Here is a 16,109-nt window from a genome sequence, read left to right as displayed (position 1 = left end):
TGCATTGCTGTTGTGCTCTTAATTTTTTTTAAATTTCTTTTTTAATCAGTCTGACATGTTTGGGTTCAGATTATGTGTAATTTTTTCTCTCCTATGTGCTTCTCTCTCTTCTCTTCTGTTATACAGTTTGGTAGCTGGACAGACAACTCAGTCCAAACATGCTGGAAGTGCAGCCAATCAGAAAAAGTCTACCAGGTCAGCTGGTAATTCTTATCCAATGCCTACTCAGTTTGCATGGATGGTATTTTAGTTATGAGGAGAGTCTGGATTGGCTGGTGTTTTTTTTGGAGCGTTATAAAATTATGAAGGGAATGAGAGTTGTAACAGAAGGGACCTTAGACGAGAAACCCATAACCTATAACTAGTTTTAACTATAACTAGGGATCACCTTATAGGAGGTGCTACTCAACAATAAATTGAATACAGAACAATACAGCTAAGAACAGGCCCTTTGGCCCACGAAGTCTGTGCCGAATAAAGACCATATGATATAGGAGCAGAATTAGGTCATTCGGCCTACTGATTCTGCTCCGCCATTCCATCATGGCTAATTTATTATCCTTCTCAATCCCATTCTTCTGCCTTCTCCCCATAACCTTTGACATCCTGATTAATCAATAACCTATCAACCTCTGCTTTAAAAATATGGAAAGATTTGGTCTCCACAGCCATTTGTGGCAATGAATTCCACAGGTTCATCATCCTCTCATCCTCTGGCTAAAGGAATTCCTCATCTCTGTTCTAAAGGAATGTCCTTCTATTCTGGGGTCTCGTCCTAGACTCTCCCACTATAGGAAATGTCCTCTCCATGTCCACTCTACCTAGGTCTTTCAATATTCATTAGGTTTCAATGAGATCCCCCCTCATTCTTTTAAACTCAATTGACTATGTGTTCAGGGCCATCAAATGCTCCTCATGTGTTAACCCTTTCATTCCCAGTATCATTCTCATGAACCTCCTCTGTCCCCTCTCTAATGCCAGCACGTCCTTTATCGGATACAAGGCCTAAAGCTGCTGCAAGTGTGGCCTGACCAATGCCTTATGAAGCCTTAGCGTGATAACAAACTAAAACAGATCTAGGCCTGACATGGGAGTTTCCAATGAAATGTTAAATTGAGACCCACCTCCTTCCTTGGTATAAATTTATGAGTCCTATAGTGCTTTTATTGTAAAGGCCTTGTGAATTTTACCCAATATGTTAAAAACAATTATTGTTCTGATCAAAACCCTTAAGTATGTCAGAGGTAGTTTTTTCCCCACAGAGAATGGAAAGTACATGTAACGTACTGCCAGGAGTGGCGGTAGAGGTAGATTCTCTTAGATAAGCATCTGGATGATGGAAAAATGGAGGGCTATGTAGGAGGGAAGGGTTAGATTGATCTTGTAGTAGGCTAACAGTATGGCACAACATTGTGGGCCAAAGGGCCTGTACTATGTTCTATATTCTATACAATATATTCTATATTCTTCTGTCAGTACTGATTCATCTCCCTCCATACCCTGTACATTCATTTGTCAGTCTAACAGCCTCCAAAATGCTGTGTTGTATCTGTATCCACCTCTATCCTTGGCCATTTTCTCTAGGCACACACCTCTCTCTGTGTAAAGAAATCTTGTCCTGCACGTCTCCTTTAAACTTCCTCCTACCCCGCACCCCACTTCCACCATAAACACATGTCCTCTAGTATCTCATATTTCCACACTGGGAGAAATATTCTGACCACCTACCCTACTATGCTTCTCATAACTTGCATGTCTTATGTTGAGTGAGCCAAGGCTTTTCTCTTTGGACCAGAAGGAGGATGAGAGGTGGTTTGATAGAGGTGTAAGATGAAAAGATGCATAGATTGAGTGGACAACCAAAGACTTTGTTCCCAGAGTGTAAAGGGGGCATAATTTTATGGTAATTGGAGGAAAGTCTAGGGAGGATGTCAGAGGCACCATATTTTACACAGAGGGAAGAGTGGATAGAACTTGTTGTCAGTGGTGGCTGTAGAGGCAGATACATTAAAGATATATTAAAGACATTGAAGAGACTTTTAGCAAGGTACATGGATGATAGAAGATTGGAGGCCTATGTAGGAGGGAAGGGTTAGATTGATTGTGGGATAGGTTAAAAGGTCAGTACATGGACCAAAGGGCCTGTACTGTACTGTTCTACATTCTCTCAGATCTTCCCTCAGCCTCCAGTGCTCCAGAGAAAACCACACAGGTTTGTGCAATGTCTCCTTGTACCTCCTACTCTTTCCATCCTTTCCTTACAGCTTGTAGCTGACTCTAGAGTCACACTTACAGTTGCTGTTAGACAATTTATTTATTTTACACAACGCTATTTCTTTATATCTGCATTTTCACGGCTTGTTGTCCATTGATTCTGTTTACAGTTACTGTTCTACAGATTTGCTAAGTATGCCCACAGGAAAAAGAATCTCAGGGTTGTGTACGGTGATGCATGAACTCTGATAATGCACTTTACTTTGACTTTGGACTGTTCATCCTGCCCTTCACCCCGTCGACACACACATACAGTAACATTTAACATGTAGCCTCTAAGTATTTTACAAATGGGAACGCCCCATATCTTCCTCAGTCTTGACTAGATATAACTCCAAACATGTTCTCTTTGAGAGTCAACGCCAGCCTGTATAAAAATGTCATCAGTTTCCATACCACTTGTGTCAAGTGGCCCCCCACAGTGCTCTGTTGAAATAGATAACAGTCCTCATTTACTCAGCTGTACCTTGTGATTTCTAAACCCACCACTGCTTGTTAATACCAATGCATTTAATGGAAATAACTTAAAAGGCTGTTTATAGTCATTCAAGGTTCACTGGAAATTTATTATCTAAATACATGTATGTCACCATATGCTACCCTGAGTTACATTTTCTTACTGGCATTCACAGCAAAAGAAAGAAATACAATAGAAGAATCAATGAGGGTTTTAAGAGACTCTTGGATAGATACATGGAGTTTAAATAAATAGAGGACAATGCGGTAGGGAAATTTTAGGCAGTTTCTAGAGTAGGTTACATGGTCGCCACAACATTGTGGGCCGAAGGGCCTGTTATGGGCTGTAGGTTTTTATGTTTCTATGAAGAACTACACACAACAAAAACTGATAAACAACCAATGTGTAAAAGAAGACAAACTGCAGATACAAATGTAATAATAAATACTATAAATAAGTAAAGAACTATTAACGTTCGCCAGGAATCCTTGAGAATGAGCGTGGAATCAGTTCAGAGCTGAGGTGAGTGAAGTTATGGTGGAAGGTATCCTGAACATGGTGGTGTGGGATTTGCTACCTGATAGGAACCGTGAGAAGAGAGCATGGCCTGGATGGTGGATACTGATTTCCTGTGACAGCTCTCTGTGTAGATGTGCACAATGGTGGGGAGGGCTCTCCCTGTGATGGACTGAGCTGCATCCACTGCATTTCGTAGTCGTCTTATAAGGCTCCACATTTAACCCTATGCTTTCTGACTATGAACAAGAATCTCAGTGGGAGGAAAGGGATCGGTGATGTTCTGGGTGGAAGCCCTGCAACAAGATGATTATAAAGAGGTGAATATCAAGAGGAGGAGGAATGATGAGACAAGAGACTGGGGTGATTGGTGGACTGAAGAGCAGTGAAAGATGACAGGCGGCTCCCCTCCCTATCAGAACCTACTGTTTATCTTACACCCCTCCTTAAGCTACGGATGACCCACTGGCCTCCCTCACAGTTCCCCTTATATTGACCATCTCCCTTCTGCACTCAGCCCTGAGGCAGAGTTGCAACCTCAGTTGTTGACAGTCCTCCACCCAGATGCTTCTTGACCCACAGAGATTGCTTGCTGCTCCGGATTCCAGTATCTGCAGCCTCCAACTAGAAGTGTAGGCAGAGTCTGCTTTCTGCGATGTGCTGAACTGTGTCCGCAATCCTCCATAGTTCCTTGCGATCAGTTCCCATACCTAGCTGTGATGCATCCTGATAGAATGCTTTCAGTAGCGTGTTGATGAAAATTGGTGAGGGGTGATGGTGTTGAGGGACGTTTTATGTCATGCAGAGGGTGGTGGGTCTGGAACACTGCCTGAAAGGGTGGCTGAGGCAGCAACCATCACCACATTTAAAACATCTCTGGTTGAGCACTTGCATGATTGTGGCTTGCTATGGACCGAGATCTGGGAAACGGCAGTAGATCAGAGATCTCAGCATGGGCACAGGCTGAATGGACTTTTTCTGTATGATACAGGTATGGATGTAACTAGTTCTGCTGGTCACACACCCCTTCATCTGGAAGCTGAGAGGATCCAAGAGATTTTTTATTTGTAAATTAATCCCATCACCACTATTTTAGGCAAGGCTGTGGTAATGAACCAAATTTCAGAAGGGAACGCGAGGATGGACTTTGTGGTTGGGTTGAGCGGCTCCTATGGGCCTCACTATTTCTGATTAGACAGGTTCCAGGAGGTAGAACATAGAACATTTTGGTATGATACAGGCCTTTTGGCCCACGATGTTGTGCTGATATTTTAACCTACTCTTAAGATCAACCTAACCCTTCCCTCCTACCTAGCCCTCCATTTGTCTGTCATCCATGTGCCTTTCTAAGAGTTCCTTAGATGTACCTAATGTATCTGCCTCTATCACCACCCCTGGCAGGCCGTTCCTCGCTCCTACCAGTGTAAAGAATTTACCTCTGACATCCTCCCTATACTTAATACCAATCACCATAAAGTTACACCCCTCTTGTATTAGCCACTTCCGCCCTGGGGAAAGTCCGTAGCGATCCACTCAATCTACACCTCTTAGCATGTTGTACACCTCTATCAAGTCATCTTTCATCTGTCATATCTGACACCATATGTCACTCCTCCCAGAATCAAAATCAGGGTTAGGTTTATGACCATCGGCATGTCGTGAAATTTGTTGTTTTGTGACGCAGTACCATGCAATATAAAAAAGATGCAACAAGTTACAATAAGAAATATAATAAATAAATAAGTACTGCAAAAAGAGAGAATATTGACATAGTGTTCGTGGGTTCATTGTCTGTTCAAAAAACTCATAGCAAGAGGGGAAGAAACTGTTGCTAAATAATTGAGTGTCTGTCTTCAGGCTTCTGTATCTCCTCCCTGATGGTAGTAATGAGAAGACAGCATGTCCTGGGTGGTGAGGATCCTTAATGATCCTTGAGACATCACCTATTGAAGATGTCCTTGATGCTGGGGAGGCTGATGCCCATGATGGAACTGGCTGAGTCTATGATCCTCTGCAACTTTTCCTGATCCTGTGTAGTGGCCCCTCCATACCAGAATAACTGCCGGAGGAACTCACCAGGTAAACCAATCTGGTTTACAATATTCCAAATTCCCTCCCATATCTTGCTTGTAGAGCCAATCTGAGATTAATCACTGGCCAAAGCTTGATAGTTGGCAACCCTTTTCTGCACAGAAGTGTTTAATATTGGATGGCATGGTAGTGTAGCAATTAGTGTAACATTATTACATTATCAGTAACCCAGGTTTGGTTCCACCGCTGTCTAAAAGGAGTTCATATGTTCTCCCCGTGACCGTGTGGGTTTCCTCCACGTGCTCGAGTTTCCTCCCACATTCCAAAAACACATGGGTTAGGAGGTTAATATGTCACATGAGTGTAATTGGTGGGCTGAGAGGGAACCATGCTGTATCTATAAATAAAGTTTCATGACTAAAGTGGTGCTTTGTAGTGGAGGTGTTTAAAATACAAAGGAGGAAATTATTTAATTTATGATCAAAGAGATGTTACTGAGTTTGCGCATCAGTGTAGTGTAGTTATAATGCTGTGATTAATCACATCCTGTTGTGCATGTATAACCCTGCGTGACACTCATTCAACTTTAAATTTATTGCCATTCAACCGTCAACATGTATACAGCTAAATGAAACTATTTTTATCTGGGACCAAGGTGCAAAACACAGTACATATATCATCACATAAAGTAATATTAGTACAATATTATTAACAGATAATAAAATTGTGTAGATGTACAAGTTAACATCCAGTGCACATACGACACATAGTTGTAGAAGTTTATTTAACTATACGTGGATACAGCTGAATGAAGCAGTGTTCCTCTGGGGCCAAGGGGCGAAACACACACAGCACATTCAGGATAGCAAACAAGCATATGCCACACACAAAAAAAAATTAAATATACAACGGTATAATGCTACTCATGCTGTCTTTGATATTGGTAGCAGGGTGTTCAGAAATCTTCTGTTCTTATACCTTCTGATTCTGCAGGAGGTCAGAGAGATTGTGGGACAGATGGGAGGGGCCCTCAACAATGCTGAGGGCTCTGCTTTTGGTATGTGCCTGGTATATGTGTGGAAAGGCCTATTAAGTTCAGGGAACTGATTTCTGCATCTGTGTGACCTCCACTTGTCTGACTCTGGCCTGGTCATTTCTGCAGGACAGCCTTGCAGTGCTGGGCTAGGTGCAATGCTCAGCCCTCTCTCCCTCCCTGAATCCTGATTTTTTTTGTCCTTTCACATACTACACAGCTTTCCCCCAGAGGCCCTGGCTCTCTGCCTTCAAGCAGCTTTGCGGTGGTCCCAGCTTGAAAAATGCACAACTCAGCTGACAGATTTTGCTTCCCAAGGCTTTGAGAAATCACAGATACAACAAATTCCAACGCAGCAGGAGGTTGTTTGGCCTGTTGTGCTAGCCTCTTTGAAGCAATATTGCAATCAATCCAACTTGACCCTTGACCCTTGTTCCTTCCCCATGAATTCTGGGTAATTTCAACATCAAGTATCCCTTTCTCCCTTGCACTTCTTCAATGTGCTGACATAATGAAATGATCCGAACGGACTGTGTGCGAAACAAAGCTTCTCACTGCACCTTGGTATACGTGACAACTATCAATTATTGATCCAACTACCAGATTCAGATTCATTCATCACATGTACACTAAAACGTACACTGAACTGCGTCATTTGCTTTAACAACCAACACAACCCAAGGGTGTGCTGGGGGCAGCCCGCAAGTGTCGCCACAGATTCTGGCGCCAGCATAGCTTGCCCACCGTGCTCAGCAGAACAACACAAGAAAACAGAAGCAAGACACACAAGATGCTATGTCTACGGAAATGAATAAGCAGTTGACGCTTCGGGCCAAGGCCCTCCTTCAGGTGGGGAGGGACGAATGGACAAGGGAATCACAGAGGGAGCGATCCCTGAGGAATGAGAAGGAGGGAACATAAAGATATATTTAGAGATGGCCAAAGTTGTGAAGAATGATGGGTTGGATGTGGAAGCTCATGGGGTAAGGACAAGTGGAACCCTATCACTGTGAAGGTGGCGGAAAGATGGGGTGAGTGTGAATGTCCGGGAATTGGAGGAGATGCAGGTGAGGGCAGCACCTATGGTGGAGGAAGAGAAATGCCATTCTTTGAAGAGGAAGCACATCTCTGATGTCCTGCAAAGGAAAGCCACACCCTGAGAACAGATGTGGCGGAGATGAAGGAACTGAGAAAAGGGAATGGCTTTTTTTTTAACAAGAAACAGAATGGGAAGAGATTTACAAGAAACAGGATGGGAAGAGATTTACAAGAAACAGGATGGGAAGAGGTATAGCTAAGATAACTGTGGGAATTGGTGGGGTTATAAAAGAGATCGACAGTTTGTCTCCAGAGGTAGAGTCAGAGAGATCAAGAAAGGGAAGGGGTGTCAGAAATGGACCAAGTGAATTTAAGGGCAAAGTTGATGAAATTAGCAAGCTCATCATTGTAGCAGAGGAAGAGCTGGGGAACATAACAGGGAAAGGCTTGGAACATGGACTGTTCTATGTAGCGAGTGAAGAGGCAGGCAGAGCTGGGGCCTATGTGGGTGCCCATGACTACCCCTAGAAACGGGAGAGAGAAGGAAGAGCAGAAAGAAAAATTGTTAGGGGGCGAGGACCAGTTCTGCCAGCCGGAGGAAGGTGCTGATGGAGGGGAACTGGTTCGTTTTTTTAGTGAGAAAGACGTGGAGAGCTTTAAGGCCTTCTTGAAATGTATAGGGACTGGACATCTGTGGTGAGAATGAAGCGGTCAGTGCCAGGGAATTGAAAGTTAGTGAGGAGATCAAGAGCATGAAACATGTTGTGGATGTAGGTGGGAAGGGACTGAACCAAGGGGGATAGAATGGAGTCGAGGTATGAGGACATGAGTTCAGTGTGACAGGAGCAGGCAGTGACAATGGGCCTACCCAGACAGTCAGGTTTGTGGATCTTGGGTAGGAGGTAGATGAAAACAGAATATAAGAAGCAACAAAGCAGAAACAGCGAAACAAGTCCAGTTCCTCCCTTCTTACACCCTCCCACACACATACGCAGTCCTCCAATCCAAGGACAGGTCATCTTTGGCCTCCAGTCTGCAGCTTTGCAGTCAAAATCACTGTTGAACTTGTGGAAAACTTACATTAGGGTTAACGTTAGGATTAAAAACTCAGTGGAAAAAGCCTGCTTGCATCTACCCTATGTATAACCCTCATCATTTTTGTATGCCTTGATCAAATCTCCTCTCAGTCTTCTACATCTAAAGAATACTATCCTAATCTATTCAGGTCCTCCAGACCTGGCAGTATCCTTGCAAATTTTCTCTGTACTCTTTCAACCTTATTTACATCTTTCCTGTAGGTAGGTGACCAAAGCTGTACACAGTACTCCAAATTAGGCTTCACCAGTGTCTTATACAATTCAACATAACATCCCATCTCCTGTACTTAGTACTTTGATTTTTGAAGGCCAAAGTGCCAAAAGCTTTCTTAACAACCATATCTACCTGTGACACCTCTTTCAACGAATTATAGACTTGTATTCCCTGATCCCTTTATTCTACCACACTTCTCAGTGCCCTGGTTGGTCTTACAAAGCACTTGTCTGCATGAAAACCTCGTGCTTGTTTGCATTAAATTCCTTCAACTATTTTTCAGTCATTTTTCCAGCTGATGCAGATCACTCAGCAAGCCATGACAGCCTTCCTCACTGTCCACCAACCCCAGTCTTGGTGTCATCTGCAAACTTGCTGATCCAGCTAACCACCATTAGTCACAGACCTCCAGTCAGAGAGGCACCCCTCTACTGCCACTCTCTGGCTCTCCACAAAGCCAATGTCTAATCCAATTTACCTGAATGCTGAGCGCCTGAAACTTTTTGACCAGCCTCCCACGTAGGACCTTGTCAAATGCCTTACAAAGGTCCATGTAGACAACATCTACTGCCTTGCCTTCATCCACTTACCTGGTAACTTCCTTGAAAAACTTTAATATTGGTTAGACATGACGAATGCACAAAGCCATGCTGACTATCAGTCCATGTCTCTCTGCTCCCTTAGAATAACTTCCAACAACCTTCCCACTTCTGATGTCAGACTCACTGGCTAACAATTGCCTAGTTTGTGTTTCGAGCCTTTTTTCAACAGTAGTATAACATTGGCTATCCTCCAATTCTCTGGTATCTCACCTGTCACTAAGGAGGATTTAAATATCTCTGGTAGGGCCCTGCCAATTTCTACAGTTGCCACCTGTAGGCCCTGGGGATTTATCCACACTGATTTGCCCCAGGGCAGCAAACACCTCCTCCTCTGTAATCTGTACAGTGCCCAGGAAGTTGATGCCACTTTGACTCACTCCTGTAGACTGTATTCATCTCCCAAGTAATTACAGATGCAAAGGAGGCATTTAAGATCTCCCCATGTGTTTTGTCTCCACACATGGATTACCATTCTCATCTTCCACAGGACCTGTTTTGTCCATTGCAATCCTTTTGCTCTTAACATATCTGTAGAATCCCCCGGGATTCTCCTTCACCGTGTCTGCTGGAGGAAGTTTACACCTTCTTTTAGGCTTCCTGATTCCTTTCTTCAGTGTTCCCTTTCATTTCTTGTATCCATAAGCACCAGACGTGTTCCTACCTGCCTATATCTGCAGTGCACCAACACACACAAAATGCTGGTGGAACACAGCAGGCCAGGCAGCATCTATAGGGAGAAGCGCTGTCGACGTCCAGCATCTGCAGATTTCCTCGTGTCTGCAGTGCACCTTCACTTTCCTGCACACAGTATTTCCTCCGGTGTTGGGGAATCAGGAACCAGAGAGTACACGTGTAAAAAAGGGCAGATTGAATAGGAACTTTAGGGATAACTTCTTCACATAGTGAGTATATGGAATGAGGGAGTGGTTGAGACAGGTACAGTACTTTAATATTCAGATGGTGCTTGGAGGTATATGGATAGGAAAGGTTTAAGAGGGTTTGGGTCAAACACTTGCAAGCTGGGTTAGATTGGTTTTTTGGTTAGCATGGAAAAGCTGGCTTGAAGGGCCTGCTCTTTCCATGTTCTACCTCTCTATGACCAAGAGATCTTCTTCTGACCTGTAGCCTCTTCTCTAACTGGCTGGTCTAGTTCATCAGTAGTTGCAATGAGTAGTTGCTCCATCTAAAGGAGGGGGGGGGGGGAGAGATGGGGGAGAGGGGGGAAAGGGGAAGGTCACAGAGTTGTACAGCATAGAAACAGGCTATTCAGCCCATCAAGTCCACACTGACGCTTTTGCCCGATACTCTAATCCTGGCAACCTGTTTAAAGGCAACCCGCCATCCTCTGTGTAAAAATCTTGCCCCAGACATCCACTTTAAACTTTCCTCCTCTCATCTTAAATACATGTCCTACAGTATTTGATATTTCTGCCCTGGAAGAAAAGACTCTTGGACTGTCTATCCTAACTATGCCTCTAATAACGTTATAAACTTAGGTCAGTTCCCTGTGAGCTGATCGAAGTGCCATCGATGCCACACACACTGAGCCATGCCCATCAGTGTCCAGAAGGTGGCAGCATGTCACAGCATTTGATGTTGTCAGTCTGTATAATTCCCATTCCCCAGCCACACTGAGTTGGAAATGTCCCCAAATTTATTCTGGAGTAAACCCATCGGCTGATTGGATTGGCCCATTCCCTCCTCCTTCCCTTTCTTCCATGGCCTGCTGTCTTCTCCTATCAGATTCCTTCTTCAAACTTTTCCACCTGTCACCCCCCATCTTCTCACTAATTCCCACCTTCCCCCTCACCTGATTTCACCCATGACCTGCCAGTTTGTACTCTTTCCCCTCCCTCCCACCTTCTTATTCTGGCTTTTGCCTCCATCCTCACTTGATGAGGTGTTGCAGCCTGAAACAGTGACTGTTTATTCCCCTCCACAGACTCCTGGAGGAACTCACCAGGTCAGGCAGACTTTGTGTGTGTTCCAGCCTTGATCTGCCTGGTTACCACTGTAAGACTGTGCCTCTGCTATGGCCTCTGTTCCCAATGAGAAACACTGTTTCCTTCACCTCCTTCATAACTCCTTGAAAGTCAAAATCAAACTGCAAATACTGGAAATCGGAAATAGAGACAGATAACATTGTAAACACTCAGCAGGTCAGGCAGCATTTGTAGGGAGAGAAATAATGTGGATATTTGCAGGTGAAACACTATCTATCTCTCTCTGTCCGTTGATGTTGCCTGACTTGTTGAGTGATTCCTGCTGTTTATTTAAGCTTTTAAACTGCTTTAAGGGAATCAGAATTTAGGAGGGAAGGAAGCAGGAAAAAGCCCACCAATTGTAACTTTGAAAAATATTGGGTAGCCAATTAAGTTGCACTTCCTGCTCAGCCAGCTGTCAAAGCTGTAAAAGTTCTAAATGTTTCTGAAACAAATTGAAGAGTCTTAAATATTAATCAAAAGAACATAAAACTGTTAAAACATTTAAATAAACAAATCTAAAAATACTAACTTTTAACATAATCCCTTCCAGCTGTTGCTCTCTTTTGAAAGAAGCCAACATCTCTGGATTCCTGGCTGGAATTTGCATTGGAAACGCCAGCTTTAGTGGTGGGAAGCTGCCGGACTTACTTTGCACTCTGTGGTTGACCGTTGCCCTAAGACTCCCTGCACACATCTGCCGACAAATGCACGGAAGTCCCATGCCTAGAAGCAGTTGCAAAGGGAACAGCTGGCTATTCCACATGGAATGGCTGTCATTAACCCTCAGAGTTCCTCTGCAAGTTCAGTGTGCAGATCGGATTGCCGTGCTCCAGATGCAGTCGTTCATTTTGTGTTTAAAGTCTGTCATTATGGGAAGGTCATTGTGCTCAGTGCTGTTAAACAGACTCTGCCCTATCAAATCAGAGAGACATACAACATAGAAACAGGCCCTTCTGCCCTGCTGACCATCAACCTCCCCATTACACTGATCCTCCTTTTTTCATTCTCTCTAAATCCTCCCTGATTCTACCACCCCACCTACCTGCTGAGGGCAATCTATAGCAGTTAGTTAACCTGCACAAGCTACCTTGCTGTTCCTCATTTGCACTATTGAGTTATTTGCTTAATGTTACGTTTGGTAGCTTTATGTACTGCTGCCACAACACAACCAGGGTCACAACGTGTATCAGTGTTAATAACCCTGCTTCTGATTTTGGACGTGGAGGGGATCTGGAGCACCTGCGGAAACTCAGATGCTCTTAGAGTCCTAGTGTCACCGAGCTGTAGAGTGCAGACTCTTCTGTCCAGTTCACTTGTGGCAGTCACATTGCCCCACTGACCTGCTTCCATTTCCCCATGTTTGGCCCATGTCCCTCTCAGCCATCATGTTCCCCATACCCTCCACCTTCTGTGTGAAAAAATGTTGCCCCTCCGCTCCCTTTTTAACTTTTTCCCCTCTCATGTTGAACCTGTGCCCTCTGGTTTTCGTCCTCTACCCTCGGGAAAAGACTTTGGCCATTCACCTATCTATACTGTACTCCCAATGATCTCAAACTCACCCCTCAGCCTCCCTCACTCCAGGGAAAACAGTCGCAGCTGGTCCAGTCACTCCCTACTGCCGAAGTCCAGTTGGGTGCTAGAAACCCAGGTTCGATCCTGACCTCAGTGTGGAGGCATAGAGCACAGAAACAGGCCCACACCCTCCATGCCTCTCCCATCCTTGTACTTCTATTAAATGTTGAAATCAAACTCGCATGCAACACTTGTGTTGGCAGATTGTTCTACGCTCACGCCAACCTCTGAATGAAGAAAATCTCCCTCATATTCCCCTTCCTCTTATGATGGAATGGCAGAGCAGATTTGATGGGCTAAATGGCCTAATTCTGCTCCTATGTCTTATGGGATTATGTTCTAAACATTTCACCTTTCACCCTTAACCTATGAACTCATTTGTCATCTCACCTAACCTCAGTGGAAAAAGCCTGCTTGCATTTATCCTATCTATTAATTTGTATATCTCAATCAAATCTCCCCTCATTCTCCTATGCTCTAGGAAATTAAAAAATCCGTACCACTTCAACTTTTCCCTATAAACCAGGACCTAAAGTCAAACTAATTAAACTAGTAATTAAATGCCTAACTAAACTAATCACTTCTGTCTGAAATATCCATTTCTCCCCATTCTCTGCACATTCATGTCTCTATTTAAGATCCTCTTAAATGCCTCTATCATATTTGCCTTCACCACCACATTTAACAGTGCGTTCCAGGCATCAACAATCTGTAAAAAGCTCGCCTTGCACACCTTCTTTAAACTTAACCCCCTCTCTTTAATGCATGCCCGCCATCCAGTATAATACTTTTTGAGATATATTAATATTAGATATCTCTCTAGTATTATACTAAACAACTCCATTGAAGAAATTCAAACCTTCACCTTTGAGACTGGTGTTCATAAACAAAAGTCCAGTTATTCAGCTATCAAATCCTCTCATTAAATTCCAGATGCAAGTATTTTCTCAGGAAGAATCCGCTTGCAGGAATGATTTTGAACCTGCTTTTGGCAGTTTTCTTTTAAACGTTGATCGTCGTGAGATCAGTTTGCATAGTTGCGATTAGTAAATGTTTGCACGGGCAGGGGGTGCTTGGTTGAGAGGTCATGGTGGTAAACATTAACCACCTGTGAAGACCTTGAATTCTTGTTGATATTGGAACAGAGCTGAGATGAGAAGTTTTCACTTGAAAAACACCTCCAAACAGACTGCAGGGCAGGCGAGGCACAACCGAGTGTGACGGAGCTGCTAGGTGGAGGAGAGAGGACCTCCACTTAATCAAACCACGTACCATAGGTAATTGTCCAAACCCTGTTGTTCTGCAGGCTCCCAGGTCCCTCCAGGGCAGCAAACACAGGCAGTACCACCAAGGTCCAAGGAGCCAACAGCTCGAACAGGCGGAGTCAGAGTTTCAACACCATTGACAAGAACAAGCCTCTCCAGTATGCAGCCAGCAGTGAGCGAGGTAAGGGTTTCAGCTTCCTCATCTTCCTGTTCTTCTTGTTCCTGAGGCGCGTCTTACAAATGGAACGTGAGAGTAGGTCTTACTTTATAAAACAATGCTCAGACCTCATTGCTTCAGTTCTGGTCACCATCTGATAGGAATCAACACACACAAAATGCTGGAGGAGCTCAGCATCTACACAGGGGAATATGCAGTTGATGTTTCGGGCCGAGACCTTTCATCAGGACTGGAAAGGAAGGGGGCAGAAGCCAGAATAAGAGAGTTGGGTGGGGGGGAAGGGGAGAGAGGTGGGAGAAATTACCTGGAGTTGCTACAAGGATATAGAAGGAGGATGTGATGACGTTGGATACTCACTGGAATTGTACCTGGATGGGGTGGAGAAGCCGGGTTTGTTCTCCCTGGAGTGGAGGGCATTAAGAGCAGATGGATGAGGTGTAGAAAGTGATAAGGAATATAGATAGGGTGGACTATAGGAAGATTGCTTCCCTAACAAAGTTCAGACTTCAAATTTCACAGTAAATTTATTACCAAAGTACATATACCCATGTTACCATATGCTTCCTTGGGATTCATTTTCTTGCAGGCATTTACAGGAAAAGTAAAGAAATACAGCGGAATTGACAAAAATGCATTAGTGGGTGTTTCCATCAGTGGGGGAGTCTAGGACCGGAGGGCACAGCCTCAAAATACATCCCTTTAGAACAGAGATGAGGAGGCATTTCTTTAGCCAGGGAGTGGTGAATCTGTAGAATTCATTGCCATAGACAGTCGTGGAGGCCAAGTCATTGGGTGTATTTGAAGTAAAGGTTGATAGGTTCTTGATTAGTAAGGGCATCAAAGGCTTTGGGGAAAAAGCAGGAGAATGGGGTCGAGAGGGATAATAAGTCAGCCATGATGAATGGCACAGAAGATTTGAATAGCTGAATGACCTAACTTTGCTCCTATGTCTTATGGTCTAAACACAATTGACAAACAACCAATGTGCAAAATACAAACTTTGCAACTACAAAACTAATCAAAATTAGAGGTAGTTGAAACTAGGGAACATGGATTTAGAGCAGGGGTTCCCAACCTTTTTTATGCCATGGACCCTTACCATTAACTGAGGAGTCTGTGAACCCCAGGTTGGGAACCCCTGATTCAGAATGAAGGGGATAAAGATTTCTCAGGGATCTGAAGGGAATCTTCTCCACACAGAGTGGTTGAGTAACTGGAACAGACTGTTGAAGAGAGTGGGGGAAGCAATATTTTCGATAGTTTTTCAGTTTTGTCGGGTCAAACACTTGAAATATTTCGGCCAAGTGCTTGGAAGATGGGTACCCCTGAGTCAACATTGGCATGGTGGGCCGAATGGCCTGTTTCCATGATATATGACTCATTCTCAGAGGTTTTTATCATCATTGTAAGGATCAAGGTTCAGGGATCAACTTTATATAAGATTCAAGATTGTTTAATGTCATTTCCAGTACACAAGTACAAAAGAGAATGAAGTAATTGTTACTCCAGATCTGATGCAGCACAGTAAAAATTACAGTAAGATAAAGAACATAGTAAAAAGACATTAAAAATAAATACATTGACTGATTTCATGTGCATAAAAATGATTCTAGGCACGGGATGCTCTGTACTTAAGGTAACTGGCGGGAAATGATAAAGTAGTGGTGGTTGGGGATGTGGATGGGTGCGTTATTGGTGGTGGTGTTGATCAGTCTTATTGCCTGGGGAATGTAACTAATTTTGAGCCGTATACATTTACGTGTATTAGGAATTTGCTGTGAGGTGCTGGTGCGACACGCAACAAAAAAGAACAATGTTCAAAAGTTATAAATAATTATAAAGAATAG

General features: G+C 43.7%; 1 protein-coding gene across 1 annotated transcript in view; it reads left to right on the top strand.

The window, feature by feature from the left end:
• The window catches only part of nav3 (neuron navigator 3), a 433,465-nt gene that overhangs the window by 121,376 nt on the left and 295,980 nt on the right, over positions 1 to 16,109 (top strand). The window contains 2 exon segments of the mRNA XM_073058755.1: positions 127 to 195; positions 14,126 to 14,265. Of these exon segments, the coding sequence (XP_072914856.1) occupies positions 127 to 195; positions 14,126 to 14,265 (209 nt within the window).

Source organism: Hemitrygon akajei, chromosome 10 (assembly GCF_048418815.1).
Source record: "Hemitrygon akajei chromosome 10, sHemAka1.3, whole genome shotgun sequence".
Lineage (NCBI taxonomy): Eukaryota > Metazoa > Chordata > Chondrichthyes > Myliobatiformes > Dasyatidae > Hemitrygon > Hemitrygon akajei.
This window is presented reverse-complemented; position numbering and strand designations above follow the sequence as displayed.